The 22,210-nt window shown below is 38.3% G+C and overlaps 1 protein-coding gene across 1 annotated transcript in view; it reads left to right on the forward strand.

Annotated features, from left to right (window-relative positions):
• LOC108677607 overlaps nucleotides 1-21,522 on the forward strand; it is a 75,863-nt gene extending 54,341 nt beyond the window's left edge. Inside the window, exons 2-8 of the mRNA XM_047879931.1 lie at nucleotides 6,168-6,300; nucleotides 10,026-10,503; nucleotides 10,833-11,058; nucleotides 12,056-12,191; nucleotides 12,457-12,602; nucleotides 13,982-14,201; nucleotides 18,275-21,522. Coding sequence (XP_047735887.1) covers nucleotides 6,168-6,300; nucleotides 10,026-10,503; nucleotides 10,833-11,058; nucleotides 12,056-12,191; nucleotides 12,457-12,602; nucleotides 13,982-14,201; nucleotides 18,275-18,336 — 1,401 coding nt within the window. The 3' untranslated portion in view covers nucleotides 18,337-21,522. The remainder of the gene's footprint in view (nucleotides 1-6,167; nucleotides 6,301-10,025; nucleotides 10,504-10,832; nucleotides 11,059-12,055; nucleotides 12,192-12,456; nucleotides 12,603-13,981; nucleotides 14,202-18,274) is intronic.
• The last annotated feature ends 688 nt before the right edge of the window (nucleotides 21,523-22,210 follow it).

The raw sequence follows: 22,210 nt of genomic DNA on the forward strand, positions 1-22,210 counted from the left end.
GTCAACTAATGCACTCTGTAAACATTTGTCTTATTTTCATATCTCAGCTCCCAAATTCTCTATGGAACGCATCATTACTTTGCTCGGCGCTCGCGGCTGGCAATGAGCAAGAAAAGCTTCTCGAGTTTCTTCCTTCTTACTCCTATATAGCTGAGCTTACATCATGGCGCTTCCTCCCTTGCATCTCGCGTACCTGCGCTCGTCAGTGTAGCCTATAACTCAGCTGTCGCTCGCACTGTCACACGCACAAAAGACGGCCGCTTTTGTGTCAACATTGTTGGTGTACACGCTTTTGTTGTCCTGTGATGGCTCGACTGACCATTGCTCCTGAGAGCCTTGCTACAGGTGGACGACGCTTGTGCCCTCACAAAACGCACGCGCTTTTGTGCCGTCGACACTTTCATTCCACTGTAGCTCACCACTACTTCCTTAGCAAGTGGCGTATGAGCTCGGCAATGTCTTCATGTCTAACACGTGATTGTTCTACTTAACGCTCATACTTATGCCTAACGCACATGAAATCAGTGTCGGCCCGTTTGCAGCTCATCTATTTACGACGGAAAAAACTTTGTCGTGACCTTCGCTCCACTGCCTGAAATTAATTCATCTCTCCATGAACTCTACAATTACCACAAATCAATGTTGAAGCCAAATTATGAGGCCTCAACAACATATTCTTCAGACAATAATTTCTTGCTGCTGAAAGAATCACATCAATAAGATACTCTCAATCAGTAACATAGTATGCTGAAGTCGGTCAGACCCATTAGGACCATGTAACCTCATTTAACGTTAGTCGGTATTTTGCACTCATGTTTGTTGACTGGAGCTTTATCGCTGCGGTCTCAGGCAAGCTCTTGCTTTGAACACGAGAGACTCGCGTGTTCGTTTAGTTGATACTAAACTTCTCGGGTCATGCCGCTATCAAACCATAATTACGATTCAAGCGATACTTGCATTCTAAACTGACCTCGTATCGAAAGTCAACACCGTTTGACAGAAACAAGTTTAACGATAAATGTTGCCGTACAAAAGAACTTATGTTCGACGAGGCAGTTGCAAACACGGGTAGATTTTACCTGATTAAACTCACTGAAAACATATTAAACATCATTTTTTAAAAAGAATTCGTGGAGCATATTGTTTGAATACATTTAGATCGTTAAATTCAGTATTGATAATACTCAATAACTAATTTAATTCACGAATCTCGATTGCATTCCATTCTGCTTTCACCACAGGTATTCACGTTTTGTGGAATTTTTTAATATGATCTATCGTATATTTAAATATCTTGTTGTATGAAATTTCATTTTAACTTGTGATCTATTGAAAGAACCTTCACTGTGCTCAACTGTGGTCGCACTGTAGCGGGCCTGCTATGGCCGCTCTATGAGTTTTCTCCATCCGCCGCACCTATCTAACGGAGACTGAAGAGAAAAAGTATGCGTAGGTAGTTATCGCGGGAAGCAGCAGATTGCTAGTAGGCAGCCTTCCTATGCTTGACCTACCACTCTTGTAATGACTGTAAATTTTTGTATTCAATGTCCATAAAATGCCTGTATTCGTAAACCTGAATGCATTTAGTGATAGTCCTATGTGCTATGTCGTGGATGCGGGTTTTCCATGAAATTTTAGTAAACCTTGTGGCCTTTGAAAGTTTTCTGATCCATTTTGATTCATCCTCGTACGTTAGAGCCCGCTTGCAGAGACCCTGTAACTTTGTGTATGGAGCGCAGTTCTCCCGCTACAGCACTTTACTTGCGCACTGTCATTTCTGACTTCCTACCCGATACAGCGTTTCCTGGCAACAATAAGTTGCCAGTAAACGGCACCAATGAGTTAAACATATTCCTGAATGGAAATATATCAGACTCTGTCCATGAATAATAATTTATTTGAAGAGTCACTTGGAGGGCTAATTACTGTATTTTTTGTATATACCCGAAAATTAGATTTTTTAATTTCTCCAATGCCATCAGAGAACAACACAACTCGAAATATCCCAGTCTGATTTTTTCCAAATAACGCGAAGGCCTGTATTTCTATGGAAACAAAATTTAATAATATCTCTCCAACTAATTGTTCTCTCAGATTTTGTTGGAATGTTTGAAACTTTTACAAATGTAAATTGCTGCAAACTTTGTGACCGCGAGGTTGATTGGCTAATTGCCTAAATGAACATGAAATTATTAAAAACGCTGCTAACGAAGTGCATTAAAATATTGATTCGCATGCTAAAGAATGGCTGAAGCTTGCACAATTTTATGATCCTGTATGAGGCCTTGTTTCATGTGCCTTTGTGGTGCTTAAGTTCAATTGTAGCTTGCACAATTTTGTGTTCGTATATAAAGTCCTACGCCGCTTTGGTGCTTACTTTGCGCTGTAGCTTGCACAATTTTGTGTTCGTATATGAGGTCCAGCTTTGGTGCTTACTTTGAGCTGTGCCTTGCACAATATTGTGTTCGTATACGAGGTCCCACGCTGCTTTGGTGTTTAATTTAAACGAGATTTTGCAGCAGCTGAGCCAGAGACGGCTTATGAAGAGCAGTACAATGAGCTCGGCTGACGCAGCGATTCAGTGGCCTCCCACTTGTAGGGTGTCAAAGACACTCTGCATAGAAATACCATAATTAGGATTGATTTATGTCCGCTGAGGCGCCATTAAAGCCGAGGCACACAGTCAAAGCCCGCTAAAAAATTTCCCTGATTTCTGTAAATTACGGTCCCGCCGTGAAAGTCCTGGGACGTTTATTTGAAAAAAAGCTAGAAATCGTCATTTGGAATTCAGATTCAAATTGAAGAAATGCAGCCTAGACTTCATACTCAAATTAGATGAAATTGATAATATTTCCACTACGGCATTTATTTGCCGCTAAAAAATGTAACGATTATATATAAATATGCCATTTACGAAGTTTTCCTCATTTTTGACTCATTTAATCTTCGGCTTTCGCCTTTTACAAATTAACCGACGTTTGGCCTGTGATTTTTTCTGTGCGGTGACAGAGCGCTTCTTAATAAAGGGAACAAAACCAGGCGAGCTCATCACGACCTGGCTGCTTTTTTTCTCGGTTCGCTGCTGCAATCGACAGCCAAAACTTTTGTGCCTTCGTACAATAGAAAAATATTCCTCCGTCATGCTGGAGTTTTTTTTCAGGCTTTCGAGTGCGTAGCGAAGAAAATTGTGCGCTGGCCGTTTTAATTATATTCTATGTTAACTATACATCAATTTTATAAACGTGTGAGTTCCTCTATCCTTAAAGATAAATAGCATATTTTGAAGGGATTTTTTTCTCTAAAGGAGTCTCATGATGAGATTTATGAATTGGACAACTAGGCAAAATTTGTCGCACGAGTTCTCTTGCAAAGCCGAATATATCCGATCGTTCGAGCTCAATACAATTCACTTTCATTCAATTAATGAAATTCACCAAATAATGTAAATAACCTACTATAGATACAAGCATCAATGAAGTTACAATTGACAATGAAAATGTGAAAATTGAAATGAAAATGTGAAAATTGAAATGAAAATGTTCAAATGTGAATTGACAATGTAACGTTTTTGCTACAAATAATATCCATTAATGTTCATGATACGCGACTCATAAGCTGCAAAAATATGTCAGCGACCAAATTTATAAGCAGACGACTATCAACTCAAACTCACCACGACCGAGACAGCTGATCATGAAATGAATTAGAGTCTCTGCGAATTCGTGTAACTGAAGATGTTCTATTAAAATGTATTTTTTAAGAGTAGCAGCGAGCTTATTCGATCTGCCAGCAGCAGTCATGCAGGAAGCTTAGGTCGTTTGCCTGCAGCGACGTTGCACGCTCGTTCCCAAGATGGAGTTCTAGGGAAGGATTGAAGCGACGGTGGAAGAGTTTAGTGCTCCAACAAGAAAGGGGAGGGGGTCGGTGATCCCTCTGTGTGCACTCATATTGCTCGGCCACCTGTGATGGATCGCCGCTAAAATTGCTCGTTGTCTCGGATAATAAACGAACGCGTGCAATTTGCTCCTTGGCCTCACTTGGCCCCGCAGCTTGAGGCTCTCGAGCTTCCTTCATTGGGCCTTTAACGGACCAAGACGTCAGTGCTGCGCCAAGAAGCTCGTATGGGAACAGAAGCACACACAAAGACCTCATAATTGCTTGCCTCACACGTCTAATGAAATGGTAAATATGAGCCGCGATGGCTGGTGTCAAGCATCCTTGCTCTGTGGCCAGATCTATCAAAGATTTGTCGAGCAGTCCTCGCTCCAGAATGACAAGTTAATTTACAACTGTTCGACTTCTTATAGGATCTTTTTCCGTAAGGGAGAACATGGCAGGAACATTCAGTATATATTTTTTTAGATTTGTAGAGAGGTCAACCATCTCACTTCAGTCTGTTGGTTTTGCAAAATGTATGATAGATGGTATTGGACTTATCTCTCTTATCACTGCTCTGATCTAAAAATAATGATACATAGTAATTCACATGTCACATTATTGTTCAATCGCCGTAGCTGCTCACATATAACGTTAACGCTCCCGGACGTTATCGCTGACTTTAATCCCATTTATTCTCAGTCTCAGGACTACTTTTTCAACGTCTGTTCTGATTTCGTAACGCAACATTCGCGGGAATTATATTTCTTATTCCAAACGTTACCTCTCTTCGTCAACCCTTGTTCAGTCGTGATTTTGACCATCGTGCTTCTCTCAGCACACTCAAATCATTTATATTTTTCTCATTTAACTCACAACAAAAGCTGAACTACAGAATATTTTTTATAACTTTATCACCGATTCTATTTCATAAAAATTGTAACGTTTCACATGCCTGCTTCCACTTCCCAAAATCCCACTTCCTCTTTTCCTTGATCTCTCAAGTTCCACATGCCTCCGCCTCGCTCTCAAGCTGCATATCCAACATATGTTTTACTTCTCCTCGCCTTCTTCCTGCCAAGCCCGGCAGTTTCACCCATAAACGGCTGAGTCGAGCCTCCGTCTGAGACGACGGACCAAGTTTTGCCTGCAGTCCAAATTGCTCTCCGGCGCCCCCGCTGAGAACGCCTGTCGCAACCTTCCGTGGTGCTGCGACGCGTCGCCTTACTCGAAAAAATCTACTGATTTGCTGCTTCTTTGATGTCCTGTGCACGCACAGATGCTTCTTTGAGCAGTTCTGCAGCTGCTGTAGTCGTATGGGATATACTTACTTGCAGCAGATTTCTAGGACTTCGTCGCCTGCTCCGGCTGCGTGGGAGTTACTCATATGCACAAACTTGTTTAATAATCTCGACTGTTATCATAGCTAGAAATCTTATTGTACACAATCGCTCTTTGGAACCTTCTCGTATTCTGTGGCTCTTAAGGAATTAATTATGAATTTGTGATGCGTGGCGCCTGATCATGCTCTGCAACAGTACTTGTGACACTTGGACAGGCGCTGCAGCTGGGAGAGACCATGCATCAACTGTTTGATTTGGCTCGTGTGATGCTAATGGCTGTGACCATCATATCTTGTGCTGTAAATATGTAGACAGGGACGTGTTGCACACATAGGTGAAACATACTCGTCTGTTAGAGACCTGTTGGGCCGGCATTAGTGATGCCCTTTTAATCTGCAAAGAAAATAATTCTAATCATGCCGCCAAGCGCTACTTGCCTTTGAACTTCAGCTTTGTAAAGAAATTCACTTCGCAAAATAATCGTAGAAACTTATTCCAACTCGAAAAATGAAGGGAAACATAATCGGCAACATTGTTTGTGGTTAATTATTGTAACTCGAAAGACGTAACTCCCGATTATCGATGCGAGCCAAATTAAATCTACTCAGTTTGTGTATATTATTTAAATCAATGTGGAGTGAGCCGGCATGTTTTATTTTAAAAACAACTCTCAATCAAATAATCAATTTCAAGAGGCACCAAACCAGATTTATATCGACCATACAATACGCGAGATAACATAAATATTTCCATCCACCAGCAATTGAGTAATCTGCTGTATTTTTTAGTTTCCTGCTGGGACTCCATGTAACCGAATCCTTGAACTGCTTCCAAATCTCCTTCAAGTTACTTAGTGTTCTTGTAGTCTATGTAATTCTTTTTTTCTGCGCCACGTTCTTTCATCATCATGTTCAAGATGAAAATTAAAGATATTTTTTTCATTTCAAGATGTCGCAGCTTCCGGGTTTGCATACGACTACTTCGCAAGTGAAAATCAAGATGAAGCGCTACAGTCAAAGAAGCTGCGATAGCCAATGGTCCAGAAATTATGCTTCGGTCGTTGTATTCATTCTTTTTCTAGGTAAGTAACTTCAATATTATGGAGCATTACTTTAAATTACACTAATTTCCTCTCGTAAACAGGCTTTATTAGACATGTATGAGCCTCTGAATAAGAAGCAGGTGCAAGAAATTCCGATAATTGTCTTGCATCTGATGAGCATTTTCTGGATTTGTTTTTTTTTCATTGCTCACATGATGCAAGTGACACGACACGCATCAATAAATGTTTACCAAAAGTGGTTTGATGTATTTTGTCTGATTTAAATATTTTTACGGTCGTACTCTTACTTTTATCTTCCTGTGATGATTTTTTACTGAAACTTGGTTTAGACTGGAGTACGAAATAATTAGGAAACTCAAAGACATCTTTTCCACATCTTAAAAATAACTGCAAGTCTTTTTTTGAATTTTCATACCGGAAAAACATTTACTTGTTTCAATATTATCTCTAGGATGGGTTTCTGAGATCACATCGGAAGGAGATCGCCTCAGGTCATGGGAATATAAAATATATTACTGTCATACATTAGTATTATTTGGATGAACAGATAAAAATCTGTGTTGAAAATTCTGTAACACTTAAGACTTTGCTTATTCGCTTTACTATATTTCGATACTCAATAGTACGAATTTATATTGAAGTGAAATTTAAAAGAATGCAACTCATACGGAAAGTCATCTTGAAGCATTCATGCCGAAGCAAATATATATAACTCGAATAAAACTATTCGAACATATCCTGAATAAACGCTTTGTGAGTTCATCGGAACAATTTATATGGATCACTTGGGCAGATATTTTCTTAAACACCTCCATGACCGTTCCCTGCAATAATACAATCAATCGCTCACATCCAATCAAACCTGCTTGCTGCAGCATCAAAGAGGCATGTCCATTTGCCGCATAGGCTCTGTATTGTACGACTTCGCTCCTCGCTATAACCTTGCATACGTAGACATGCTTTCATCTATGCATCCGACCGTGGCATAACACCCTGATTCATAGCTTTAATATATATTTTTATTCTCATTCAAACTAGTATAAGACCGAAATCACGTCCCCGCTATTTAGGTAACATGATATTCAATGGTTATATGATTTGCGATGATTTTGCCGAATGCGCAGTGAAATAAGTCCTGCTTTACCCAAACCTAACTAAAGAGACCAAATTTGCTAAGATGAACATACCTTGTTTTTCAAGAAAGTAAGAAATCGCTGATTTACGATAGCATTATACTTTTTAACACCAATACACAATACTGGAAGCAAATACCTACTTATAGTGTTGCACTTCTCAATTAAAGTAGCAGCGAAACTCGCCCATAACGCCGAACCCAATAAGCACTTTTCCTCCCTCAACGTGCTGGCATAAATCTATGGTAGCGGTAACCCGAAGACTCGCATCACAAACGTGCGTATTATCTCGGGGCGATTGGTCTATAAAAATAACATCATTGAGAACAGTGCGGCAAAGATGTGCATTTATCAAACTGACGGCCTAAAAACTCGAGAAACTCACAATCGATGAGCAAAAGAGGCAGAGCATCGCTTGGCCCGAGGGAAATGGCGAGTTTTTGGTCAATTGGGGACATTTCCGCTGCCGCGGGCGAGGGAATATCCTCTGCAAACACACCGAGTAGATCGAGGCTGCCGCCGTCTTTTGGCAAGTGCTAAACTTGCCTAGAGAACCAACTTCGGGCTTACGAATGGCACCAGCCTTAGCGGCGAGCCTTAAATAAATGAAAACCTAATGCTGAAAATGAGCCTGTGATGAGGATGCATGAGAATTTCTCAATCTGTTCTCAATACACTCTTGGAGCGTCAAATTATAACTTAGTTAAGCATTGATTATTTTGCAATTATGATTTGCAGAAACCAAAGTAACGATGCAATTTTTTGTAATTAATTACTGAGTATGGTAATTACTGAGTGAGAAACAATCTGATTTGATGGGTAGAGAGATAATCCTTGGAAAAATAATTATACATATCAATAAGTTTGATAATGAATTGGTAACATAAATGATGAATAGTAATTGAATTAGCTCACAAATAATTGCCCCAAAGTCTATTAAAATGTGTAAACTTTTTGAAAAAAGTTCGGATGCAACTGTTAATTTCGAATGAATTGAGCCTTGAAACCCATCTTTCTTTTAATAACAACACTCCCTAATAACAACGTACTTCCCTTTTATGTCACGTTTCATTGTGACTACACTTTCAAAAAATAAGGTTTTGTCGTCCACTCAAAAATTTAATTCTTCCCGGAAAATCCCTCCGCAAAATTTTACGCAATCCGGATTTTCTTTCTGCATGCCAGGATTGATCGAATTACTATGATGTATTTTTTTTCGCATTGGAACAGGATTGATATACGGTGGCGTCTCCAACAGTCGCTAAGTGCCTATATATGCCAAGTATTTTAGGCTTCAGCTAAACATGAAAAGTTCATTAGGAATTTTACAATTAGTTTTAATTTAAGGGGCCCTGCCTTTCGATATATTGTACGATCTGGACTCATGATAATTCGATATTTATCTTAATCTAAAAGTTATCGAGCATAATAAATAATGAGTTCATCCAGACTGATTAATTATCAATAAGAAGTATGCTGGTCAATTTGAAGCAACAAGTAGAATATACGTAGATGATAATCACTTAAACCTAATAAAGAGCTTGAATAAACCGAGCGCTTGATTTTCGTTCTAAAAGTAACCCTGGACTGTAAATTGACTAGAATTATAATAACAGCGCTAATTCGGTCTTCAGGCGAGCGTAAGGGTTAATGGATAGCACTGTTAAAATCCATTATAAAAACGAGCACAAGGATCAATGGAAATTACTTTTAAATATATTATATAGACGAGAGCAAAGGTCAATGGATAATAATGTTAAATCTATTATAAAGACGATCGTTAGGGTCAATGTATAATAATGTTGAACCTAATGTAAAGACAAGCGTCAGGGTCAATGTATAATAATGTTGAACCTAATGTAAAGACAAGCGTCAGGGTCAATGGATAATAATGCTAAACCTAATGTAAAGACGAGTGTCAGGGTCAATGGATAATAATTTCAAATCTAGTGTAAAGACGAGCGTCAGGTTCAATGGATAATAATGCTAAACCTAATGTAAAGACGAGTGTCAGGGTCAATGGATAATAATTTCAAATCTCGTGTAAAGACAAGCGTCAGTGTCAATGAATAATAATGCGAAATCTAGTCTGAAGATGAACGAAAGGGTCGATGAGGACTAAGAACTTAGCTCTACCAGAATGTTGTGTTATCTACGCGCCACGCTCGCCGCGTCAAAGACACACGACCGGAGTCCGCGACGCGACAGTCGTGCGGGCGGCCTTTGTGCGGGAGATGAGCAGCGGAGCTCTGAGTCCCATCAGTCCTGATCCTGCGCGCCTCTCGCTGAGTTATGGCGTCGCTGCACGCCAAGCATGTTGCACGCATCTTATCTTTCCACCATAGCACTCGCAACCAGAAATGCACTTGTATTTTTTATTGCCTTTTTAGGTAACGAAATCTTCTGGTATATGTTCATTATCATACGCAGTCTCCAGTTTCAATAAATAAGTTTTTATTTTGCTCATTGTGAAATTCGCAATTCCTTCACTATTGTAGAATTGAATATAAACTTTAAAGTTAGAGTATTCGCAATGTCAGAATCGGCAGCTATAGAGTATTTGATTTTGATATTCAATAATTAAAAACTGTAATGTTTGTTTGCTTCCAGGTCTTTCAGACGGAATTCAAATTTATCGCAGCTTAGACCCAGAATTCCAAAGCCCATTGTCCTCAGCTCCCGGTGGAGAAAGTCTTGCCACTCTACCAGAGAAGAAGCTACGGCAGGAATTAAACATTACTTCCTTCAAGCTTAAAGACTGGAGTGCAAACAATGATTCCAACACAAAGCTAGTAATTTCAACAGCTGCTTTAAGCCCGCAAGCAGATTATCCGAATGCAGGGCCAAAGATAAATCCAAGGAAAATTCGTGACTTTCCTCACGAGTTCGATGCGGCTTCGCACAGACGAGGTCAGTACAGGGAAGCATACGGCTACGACCCTGCTAGCCCCAGAGAAAGTTTGTATCAGAACCAAAAGATCGATCATCAAAATGAACAAAGTCGCCAGAGGGAATCTTACAGGGATTGGACTGAATCGAACCATGCTGGCATTCGGTCTTATGGCAACCCCCAAACATACGAAACCAGGTGATAATATTGGATATAATAGTTAAATATAGTGCCTCGATTGGGACTCAGGTCCCTTTTGAATGAGTTTCTAAATTGCAGTACAAAAAATTTTCATCGCTCTTTTATCATTTCAACTACCTGATTAGTATTGATGAACTCTTAGTTCGATGAGAAAATATTGGGCCAAAGATGGGCATTTGATTTTTTAATAAACCCAAGTGCCCACTTTCAAAAAAACTTTCAGCTTAATTTCGCTTCAATCAACGCCGTAAAAAATGAAATTTATTTGCATATCTTAAATATATGCACAATATTTTCTCAACTTGAACGTTCTAAAACTCAAACAGCCACGGACCTTTGGACGAGACGATAGTGAAGATCACGAAGCTGGACGTGCCGGCAATCGTGAAGAATGGCGAGGACGTCGACCTGAGGTGCCACTTTGAGTTGCTGGGCAAGAAGAACAAACTCTACACCGTCAACTGGTGGCGGGGTGCCAACCAGTTCTACAACTACAAGGCTAACAAAAAAGGCCCCAAAAGTGCCTACACCTTCGATGGAATATCAGTAGACGTGAGCATTCTAATGTCTAACCATAATTAAGTTTTTTATACTTCTAAATGGAGGAGTGTTACTTATAGAAAATGATATGATTAATGTAACGTTAAGATTAAATTATTTCGGTGTGACATTTTTCAAAAAAGGTTGGTTTCTTTTAAATTTGTGTTGTTTAGTATAGCATGCCAAGGAAACACTGTTCAAAAGGTTTTTAGTATTCGTATTTTTATTAATTTATATTAATGCAGTTTATAAAAGTGTGATGAATTGTGCAATTATTTATATAATTTGGTTCAACGCGCGCAAAAAGAGAAACAATGGCTTATATTTATGAATGTGAATAGACATTTCAGTTGACAAGTAGAAATTGGGGACCATCTTTATTCTGGATAGTAATCGAAGGTGTTGCTTATTCTGGATAGTAATCGAAGGTGTTATTTATTCTGGATAGTAATCGAAGGTGTTATTTATTCTGGATAGTAATCGAAGGTGTTATTTATTCTGGATAGTAATCGAAAGTGTGAATGAAAGGGCTCCAGCAGACGCTGTCACAGAACAAAACCTACTTACAGAGTATAAAGCATGGGCAGCAAAGAAACCGAATGCTCTTCATTCGCTGCTCCGGGGAAATCTCTCGCTGGATTACAATAATTACCCCATATCTGTCGCATTAATCATCTCACAGGAACAGCCTCAGCTACTTTATACGCAGTGTAATTCTCCAGAAGTCGATACCCGTGTCTTTTTACTCACCGCAGTCGAGTCTTTTATTCTTTTGAACCCTAAGATAGAGGCCTTATTTAGAATATGCTGAAGAGAAATTCAATGCAGAGCTAAGGATTTTGTTCATTCAAAACTTTATCCAGAAAATAATATGGTCCATGTACAAATAATATTTAACTTGTAGAAAATTAGTGATAACTTTTTTCCATTGGTGAATCATGAATATTTAACTTTTGCTTACAACATTAAATTAAATAAATAATCCAACGTTAAATAAATAATCCAACAGGAAGAGCTCTCCACGTCGAGCACCGTGCGTCTGCGCAACGTGTCCGAGAAGACGAGCGGAACCTACAAGTGCGAAGTCATGGCTGAAGGACCCGCTTTCAAAACCGCTGTGGAGAAGCAGACTATGACCGTCATTGGTAAAATATTTCTTCCAATAATGCTTAATTAAGCGTGAAATGCAGTGAATGAAATTAAGCGTCCAAACAAACATTCATAATAGTCAAATTACAACACTCATAATACTCTCACTTTGTCGCACTAAGTCTTAGATTTCATCGAAATAAAAAATAAAATTTTCTCTCTCCCGATCATCCATTTCAGATTCGAAAAATATATTCATGTTCCACTGCTTTTTTCAAGGTTAAATATTTCAATAATCCATTTTCTTCATGCCACACGCAGTTCCTCCGGAAGTTGTGCGCATCAAGACGTTATGGGACGGTCTTGCCTCCCACATGTACCGCGTAGATGACCTTGTCGATCTCAACTGTACTGCCATCGGCGCCAAGCCTCGGGCTGACCTCTCGTGGGAGATGAACGGCAGACCGGTAGGCTATCAAGTAGCATTCCACTTATAAAATAATTTGAAACATTTATAAAATGACTTGCATTTGTCAAAGAAGCGGGGAGATGAATCGAATCATGAATCAAAACCGATTCAAGAATGCATTTTTACGAAGGTGCTGTTTCGAACTCAAAATTCGAAAATTTTAACTCAATCTTTTCACTGTTTTAGGAACATTTCCTAATAAAATTCTATTTTCATTTGCCAACTTATGATTTTAAGTGTGCTCAACATCAATTCATTAAATCAGAGTCTACAGTAATATTAATTCAAAATACTGTAATTCGATCATTGTGGTGTCCATAATTTTAAAAGGTTGAAACAAGCTTACTTCGTATTGTACGTCAGACCTCCCTACATGTCGGACAAAAGTTACCCTAAAAAAGCTGGTTGGGCATCATCGTAGATCAAAGACTACGTTTATTGAGCCTAATTGCCGCTGACCGCTCGAGTTCTGACACCGATGCGAAATGCCTTTGCTGCTCTCTTTTTTATCCTATACTCCACGCATCTCTTTCATAGATTAACCGTGCCATTATGAATGACTTACTTTTTAAATTTGAAAGGGATGCCATCGCGTCAAAATGTTCCCTTGATTAACCTTAATTTTTTTATTGAGAATTTCCACATTAAAAACAGTCAGTACGAGATGAGATTCTCCGTTCATGCTGAAGATTGAATGAAAAATCCGCATCCAATTTATGTTGACCTCCTATTTTGTTTACAGGAAGCTCACGAATGAGGTTGGTTTCGTGTAAATCAGACGCCGTTCAGAATAATTATAGGATACTTTTTCAAAACAATTATTACGATTTAATTATTAACATTGTGCCCGCTTGGTTGCTCGAAATGATTTGTGCTTGCCGTTCAATTTAATTCTGCTAACTTTAATATCCTTTAGTTATTGCGCTTATGCAGAGTCTTGTTTCTTCATGATTTGATCGTTAACTGTGAGATATTACCTCGAAAAATGAATTAGCGCTTTAAAATTAGTAGAAATAATTTTTAGTTATTTGGAATCATTGATGAAATTTCCAGCTGCTATGCTTATTGGACTTGGATAAAACCTATTACAAACAATAAATAATGCAACGTTTCGTCCAAAATCGTTCGTAAATGGTATTTCCTTTAGGCTGATATTATTTTAAGTTTACCTAATTTTATTTTTAACTTTTGGAGGGGGAAATTATTGGGGAACCTATCCTTATACTAAAACCCTCGTCCCTTACCTTGATTGATTTCGGAGCCCAAAAAATCGCTCTGTATTTCATTTTTCTGGTATTTCACTCCTATTGAACTGAACAATAACCCAAAACTTCTGCTGCATTTTAAATAAAGATAATTTCCTATTTATTGTACCAGTTGAACGACCTGGACAGCCTCCCGTTCCCCGACTACGAGGACCAGAACGGCCGGGTCACCAGCTCCATAGGCTTGAAGTTTCTGGCGCCTAAATACTTCGAGGACCTGACTGCCACGGTGACGTGTGTGGCCAACGTCGCGGGCTACCGCACGACCGAAGACAGGAAGCTCTACCTCGACTCCAGCGCCACCTACCACCACATCTTTGCCAGGGCCTGTGGTATGTTCAATGTGGTATGTGGTATGTGGTATCAATGTGGCATGTGGTGTCAATGTGGTATGTGGAATCAATGTGGTATGTGGTATCAATGTGGTATGTGGTATCAATGTGGTATGTGGTATCAATGTGGTATGTGGTGTCAATGTGGTATGCTCCCTGTGTGCTGTCAATGAGAATGAAATAATGACTAAAATCCATTTTTTTAACATGTACTGCCACTTTTTCTAATTTCGTTTATAAATGTTATGATTATGGTAATAGAACATCTATAACGCTTTTTACTGGTATATCTTTCCAGTACACTCGTCATTTATTCTGAGTTTATAGGACGAAGATACAAAAAAGTAACACAGTTCGAGCTGCGTTTGGAAGATAATTCTGCACAGCATTGGTTCACTTCGTATAGTTTAGCTGCTGAACTACGAATTAGTGTTATAGATGTTGAAAAATGTATATGTTCGAGAAATTTGTGAAGCGTTGTAATTTATAAGGTCAAACCCTAAGGATACATTTTTATTTAATTTAAACATCCTATTCTCCATATTTTCATCCAATTCCCGTCAGTAACGAAATAATTCAATTGAATTTCATGAACGGAACAGCGAGCGACTCACGCGAGTTTTGTCTCAGCAAGTCTAGTGTTGGAAGCTGAAGGTGTCATGGAGGCTTCTGCTTCTTTATTTCACTCATCAGTTTCTTGCGAGCTTTGGCAATCCTGGAAAATTAAGGCAATGTTGCTAATTAACTTTTGGCCCTAACTTGAAAAGTGGCCTGGCAGGGAGAGAGAGAGAGAACGTCGCTCTGATTACGTGCCGTCAGTGCAAGCGAACCTTCGCTCCAAGCGGGGGGGAGGGATGGATGTCCTGGGGGGCAGGGTGGGGTAGGCTATAACATTACCTTTGTGAAATGAAAGTCTGTACTGACCACAGCCAACTCTAAATGTTTCACCTTATGGGCTGGCGCTTGCCAAGCGTATTTGAATTAATATATTTGTGATGTACACAAAGTCAGAGATAATGTTTCCTGAAGATGATGGAGCATTTAAAGGCGTCATACAGTCACCAAATTCTTTAGTGCGTTCTGAAATTGAGATAATTTGATACAACTTTTCTGACTATAAACATTCAAATAAATTAGTAAATTCTGAAAAAAATATGATAAATTTGATTTATTCTTAGAATGCTTCTTCATAGCATCGAGCTACGTCATTAAAATTAGAAGCAACTACTGTTCTTAGTGGTGACGCCTGAACTGATTTATGCTTGATATTGTTTAGCTTGCTCCCAATGAGCATTAGGCAGCATATATTATCTTTGTAATAAGCGATTTTTTTATTTTATTTGGTTCTGTCGAATATTTATATTCTGCTTGCAAGGGCACTCAATGCTTCGGTCATACTAGCAGCCCGAATGATCTAGTGATTTTTAGTCAAATAATAATGTTGCTCGCACGAGGTTTTTTCCTCTGCTTCCTTATGGCATCGCAAGCTCGAATATACTCTGTCTTTCAACATTTCAATCCCGACCGGACGTCGGGCAATATAGACGAATTAAAGATACGGCGAATATAGACGATCTAAAGAGTTAAATAAGTTTAAAAGTTAAATAAAGAGTAAAACGAGCTAAAGAGTCGGGGAATATAGACGAGCTAAAGAGTTAGATAATATAAACTAGCTAAAGAGTCGGGGTATATAGACGAGCTAAAGAGTCGAGGAAGACGAGCTAAAGAACCAAAGAATGTAGATGAGCTAAAGAAGCGGCGAGTATAGACGAGGCAAAGTTGCCGGGTTGTCGTAAAGTGCAATCAGAGGACAGCCGGCGGGGATTTGGAGACGGCGACGTTCACGACAGCGAGGCAACTCTTCAGGCCTCACCCGAAATCCTGAGGAACTTCTCGATGCCATGTTGCTTTACTGATGCACATTATAAGCCGTCATATTTCACTCAGGTGGCACTCGTACTATTTAATTTGCCGTCTCTTGATGGAATTTGATAACGCTTAAAGCGGTGTTTGGATTCCGTGAATGAACCATGCAGTGGATCGTCTACCATGAAGATTATACTACCACGTGCGCTACACATACTTAATTTTTTATGTGATCACTATCTGCGATCACATATTTAGAGTTCTGTTATAATAATGCACCAGAATTTCCAAAAAATAGTATAGCTAAATATATTAAAATTAATGGCGTCTGCCTTTATAATAATATAGTGCGGAATCAAATAATCTTTTACTACTCATGTGTATATACACAAGATCTTTTTTGTGATGCGGTAATTTGAAACGAAAGTCCTAACAACTTAGTGAAAGTTAAAAGCTACATATTTCAAATATACGACCACTTTTTTCTTTAAATTTGATTGACGTAATAGGTAGCACCGTGTAGAGGGTACCTCTTGTCTTTACGATAACTGAGATACACATAATGATTCTTCGATACCAAGTGGTGTATAGAAGTACATGGTAGCGATAATCCCAATGATACATACGTTATCTTCTCATTAGGTGCGCATGTACCTTTCGGTTAAATCGAGAAAATATGCACAAATACATATTTATGGAGCGTTTATGTGACTGAGAGCTACTGAAATATCGTCATTTATGGTCAAAGTAAATATTTAGAGATATATGCAAAAGAAGAAGTGTTATTTAATGACAAAATAATCTCGTCAGAACGTTCTAACGAGCGCTATGTTGGTCTGATTTCGAGTGCGTGACGTTTTGTCTTGATCGAAGGTATTTTTTTGGTCATTGCATAATATAATAGTCATAATATTATGGTTTAACATCATGTTCGTCTTTTTTTATGATTAATATTAGCTGGTTAAATATGGCAAGGAATCTTGCAACGGCAGAGCCTACATAGAAAAAGGTAGACCCGATATAATATATATTACGTATTGCCGAATGAAAAAAATTTCGGGATCTCATCAACAATTATGAATGCTTTTTATCTCTTCAGCTCTGAAATATTTTTATTAATCTATTTCTTTGCGAATGAACTACGTATTACATTCTTTGTTGGATAATGTTCTAAAGCAAGTTAAAGGTTTTGAAACGTTTGATTGAATTTTCTGAAGTCGAAATTTCTGGCAGAAAAAAATTGAATGAAAATATTTCCTTCACTCAAAATTACGATCCGCTGCCTTCAATGTCAGCGTGGCGAATTCATCGCCATTCGAGGAACTTACACTCACGTTTTGCTCGAACAAAATCGATTGGTGCAGTCCGACGCATTGCCCATCCATAATTTAATAGCTCGCTCAATTAGTCTTATTACACGTCGTTAATTGACCATTTGAGCACTTGCAAAATGTGGTAAAAATAACCGTGGAAAAGAGCACACAGTGACGTATATTGCAGTCTTTTTTTATCAGCAACCATTGCGGAAACTCGATACTGAAAAAGCAACTGAAATTCCCATGTTTCTGTGCCAGCCTATCGTGGAAGATCATCTCCAATATCTTAGCAAGGTTATGCCGGATTATGTTGTCTTATGATATGTCACGTTATTATACATTATGTTATTATATGTTGTGGTATAATAAGTCGTGTCAAGTTATGAAATGTATTGTTGTGCAAGTTTGGTGATAAACGAGGATAGTATTATAAATGAGTTGAGAATACACGGCCGGTGTTTGTAGAGTGACTCTTTAGAGTGAATAACATCGGTGGCCAAAAAGGCGTTAAATTCCAGCATGGAAACGAAAACTAAAATTAGGTTAGGTGGATAAATATAATTTATTCAGTTTATTCAACCTGAATAAGAATTTAATAAAAATTTCTTAACAAATTGTTCGGCGAATTTTGTTTTCAACGCTATGTGCTGTTCGTGTTGATAGATATCAACATATTGGTAGGTATTGGTTTTGGAAATGAAAACGAACATCTACTATCTCTTCAAAATGTTCTAAAATATCATCAGGGTGTACCATGAAATAAATGTAATTAAATGCTTAATGGATACTCAAAATACTCGCCTGTAAAGGAGCATTTTCAGCGGTGCGAAACTTATGTATTACTCTATAATATAAAAACGTAAATCTCACTTTAATCCATTTTTCTTTCAGGTCTGGAAATGGCGATCCAGTGGCTTCTCTTCACCGCCCTGGTGCATCTCGCTTTACTGTGAAATAGAATACGTATGTAAGCGCACTTCATTTCAGCTGAAGAGCAATGCGGTGCATTTTAAAGGAATAGCACCACACTTTCGTTTTTAAAATGAACCCAGCAATGTTGTTTAAAAAAATCACTGCGAATGCCGTTCAAAAAAGAGCACCTCGGTGCAGCTTAAAAGATCACTGAGGTGCAGTTCAACTGAAGAGCACCGCGGTGCCGTTCAAAAAAGAGGACCTCGGTGCATCTTAAAAGATAACTGAGGTGCAGCTCAAAAGATCACTGAGGTGCCGTTCAAAAAAGAGCATCCTGGTGCATCTTAAAAGATCACTGAGGTGCAGTTCAAAAAGAGCAGTGTAGCTCAAGTGGAGAACATCGCTAAGTGCAATGGAAGTAGCGCAGTGCAGATTCTTTGGCCGAGTGGTAGTGAGTGGACGCTTGCTGAAAAAAATAATACATCTATACACTTTTTCAGAATTATGCACAATTTAAATTTTTTCACAGCATAATTAACCTACAGACTGGTTCACTTTTACATTGTCTTTACTCCAGATACATAAAATTATAGTTCCTGCAAACATGAGTTGAACAAATCGCCGCTAAAACTGTCGTCATGGTTCAGGGTCAATCTCAAATTTGAGGCTACTCGAAGCTCTACCCCTTAACGATTTTTTATATTTAATTCTTCGTTAATCAAGAATCATTCATCTACACCAGTGATCCCTCGATTTTTTAAATAATTTATTGTTCATAACCGACGTAGTTATAGGTTTACAAGTTACTAAGTTAATTGTATGCAAAAGTTTCGTTACATTTTTATGAGCAAATTTTTGTTAAATTTGGAAATAATTTAAACGACACTAGTGCTTGCCGCAGTATTTTTCGAAAATTTGCGTTCCAATTCGCCTCAGTAACTATTAATCTGTTCTGCCTAATTACCTTAAACTCCTGATTAAAGCGAGCTCGAGTTGCGTCTGTATATATAACCTCAAATATCGCAAGTAATTCAACAGGCATAATTTTTTCTATTTTGATTCTTGAACTGTCGTAAGCTACATGATTATTATTCATTTATTTTCCATAGTTTTTATAAAATGTTAAATCAATTGAGATCCTTTAACCTTGAAACACGAGTAAAAAGTTCTAACTTTAGACTACTCTGCGCGAGTATATGTGAGGTATCGAAATTTTTCACGGATTGAATTCATTTCAGATTAGTTCCATACTACCAAAATTATTTACAAGTTATGTTATTCCAGGAATATTATCACGTGCATGCGCGTTAGTTGTGCCATTACAAACATTCTGATGATCCTGCCGCAGCAATTTTTTTGTTACCATGGCAACATATTTTGACGACGCCATACTGTGCAGGAGAGAAACAAGTAATTTAGGCTGCTAATTGTTATTGTTTAAAAAGCTTCTTAATCTGCACATGCAGTCCAAAAAGTTGCAGAATGTGTCAATTTCCTCAAAAAAATGACAGGCGTTCAATTAATTGCATGTGTAGTGGATTCTCGAATATATTACTAATATGAATTCAATTGTATTTTATCTCCATGATATCGAAGCGATGGTTGTAGTTTGTGTTATGCAATTTGTTGATGAAAATGGCTGGTAATAATTTAATTGAATTTAATCTTTTATTAGATATTTTTAATTTCACGTCAAGGATGTTTTTGACTGTACATTTACAAAGTTTACGACAATAATGAGCAGGTATAAATATATATAGTAGCAATGAGCAGAATGTACATAGATCTACGATCGAATAAGTCTAACATTGATTGCAGCTTATCTTATACAGGTTAATCTTTGAGCTTAAGTGAACCTTGTGTGACCCTAGCCTATGATAAAACCTTCGCGTTAGTCAAGACCTAGTCAAAATATTGCCTCGGTCAGCACCTTCTCTAAATAGTGCATCTGACGCTTTCAAGCCCATAAGGGACAAAGAAGACTCCAAATTTACTGCTTAACATTTCAAATCCTCACTCTACCTCCATATTGGATTGATAATTAATCTTACAATACAGAAATAAATTATTATACACAGTTCAAAATGTCCTTCCCATATTACATACTATTCGTGACAAATCTCAGCTCCGCAGCTCAGTACGTGGTAAAAGCTCATACAATCAGAGCTGGGCATGTGTGCGTTCTATTATAAGAACTAAATAATTAAATATTTCCGCATAATCGAGCAAAAAATTATCCCTATCTGAAAAAAATCCACTGATATTTTATTCATCATCCAAATATACATGCTAGGCACACTAAGTTCTGCCATGCCTAGAGTTACGACAGCCAACTGCGTGTCGGCCATCCGATGTCAGACGGAGGACATGCTTACATTACAGTGTATGTTATCCCAAAGTGAGTAATCTTAAGTCTGTCTGTGCGTGTCAAAAATTGTGTTACACAGGACAGGTGATGTAACAAATTTCCATACACTGAGTCCGATGCTGTAGAAACATCGGTCATCCCGTATGATAATCGGCCACTGAGCGTCTAATCACCATTATGTTAATCATGAATATCGTAAATAGTAACTTAAAAGAGTATGTACATAAAACCATCGTAGAAAATATGTGTTATACCTTGTCATCGTTTGTTTACTGGATGGTTTTATGATTTCTCATCCACTTAGTAAAAAAATAATACTAAATAGCATTTGGTTGTCAAACCAGTAAGGTATCGATCGAACTATAAAAGCGTTCATAGAGACTACTTTGTAGCTAGTACTACAATTTCGTTCAATTCTATTGCTATCCAGAGGGAACTAATCTGTATCATCACTTAAACTTATCACAATACCCTTTATACGATCTATTTGTGAGCATTTCTTGATTTATAGTTATTTGTGACAAGTATTTTATTGCAGTGTTGATCTCAATAAATCGCAACTTATTGGAAATTAACTTTTTAGTTAGCTGAATTCCAACAACGAAATGATTGAACTAAACTGTTTTTCAATATGCAGTATAACGTTCATTACTACATTTTTACCGAATGAATTCTAATATCCACGCACTGACATCTTTCTTATTTATTCGTTGTGTGTCACCAAATTTACTTCATTCAACAAACGTGAATGGTTTCCAAACTATCGTACGCGTACTACGTGTAGCCTGGTGGTAAGCCAACTATTTCGAGGTCCTAAGGTCTTGGTCCAAAATCAAAATTTTTGGGTTTTCCGGTTTTTATGCTCATCTGAAAGCTTACTTTCTGCCGCATCGAACGGTGCTAGAACCATCTCTGTACGTTGATTTATGCGTTCACGACAGATCCCGAAAGTGATCTGTCCCTTCGATCTGTTCACGAAAGTGATCTGTCTGTCCCCACTGGTGTGGTCCCTTCACTATAGTCAAGGGGGATAATTCAGTCCAGGCACTATTTAGTGTCCTATTACTGGACCTGCAGCTGAGTTACCAAGAAGCCAGCTTGCGGATAGGTGTTGATGCAGTTGTCCTCTGCACTGCTGACTGACTTTGAAGTGAGCTAACGCTTAATTTCGGTATCTATAAGCTACGTTACATGCCTTCACATAGCGCGCGCGCCGCCAGTCGCCAGTTTTTGCCTCTACTGAAAACCTCCTACCTGTCTCATGGAAAACCTACCTGTCTCATCTCTCCTATGATCAAGCTACAGCAATGAGAGATATTACCATTCAATTGGTAAATTCAAGCTCTACAAAATGTTTTTTGTAATTTTTTTATTTCGGTATAGTTTGGATTAAATTTTGCAATAAGGGGGGGGGGCGGAGGGGGGATTCGAAAAAATGACAAAAATCCCCCCCCCCACCCACAAAAATCAAAATTTGGGAAAACGAGAAAGATCATTTTTTAGATATGGTTTTTATAATTCGAATTATATGGCCCCCATTTGCCCAA

This window comes from Hyalella azteca, unplaced genomic scaffold (genome assembly GCF_000764305.2).
Source record: "Hyalella azteca isolate HAZT.00-mixed unplaced genomic scaffold, Hazt_2.0.2 contig4222, whole genome shotgun sequence".
NCBI lineage: Eukaryota > Metazoa > Arthropoda > Malacostraca > Amphipoda > Hyalellidae > Hyalella > Hyalella azteca.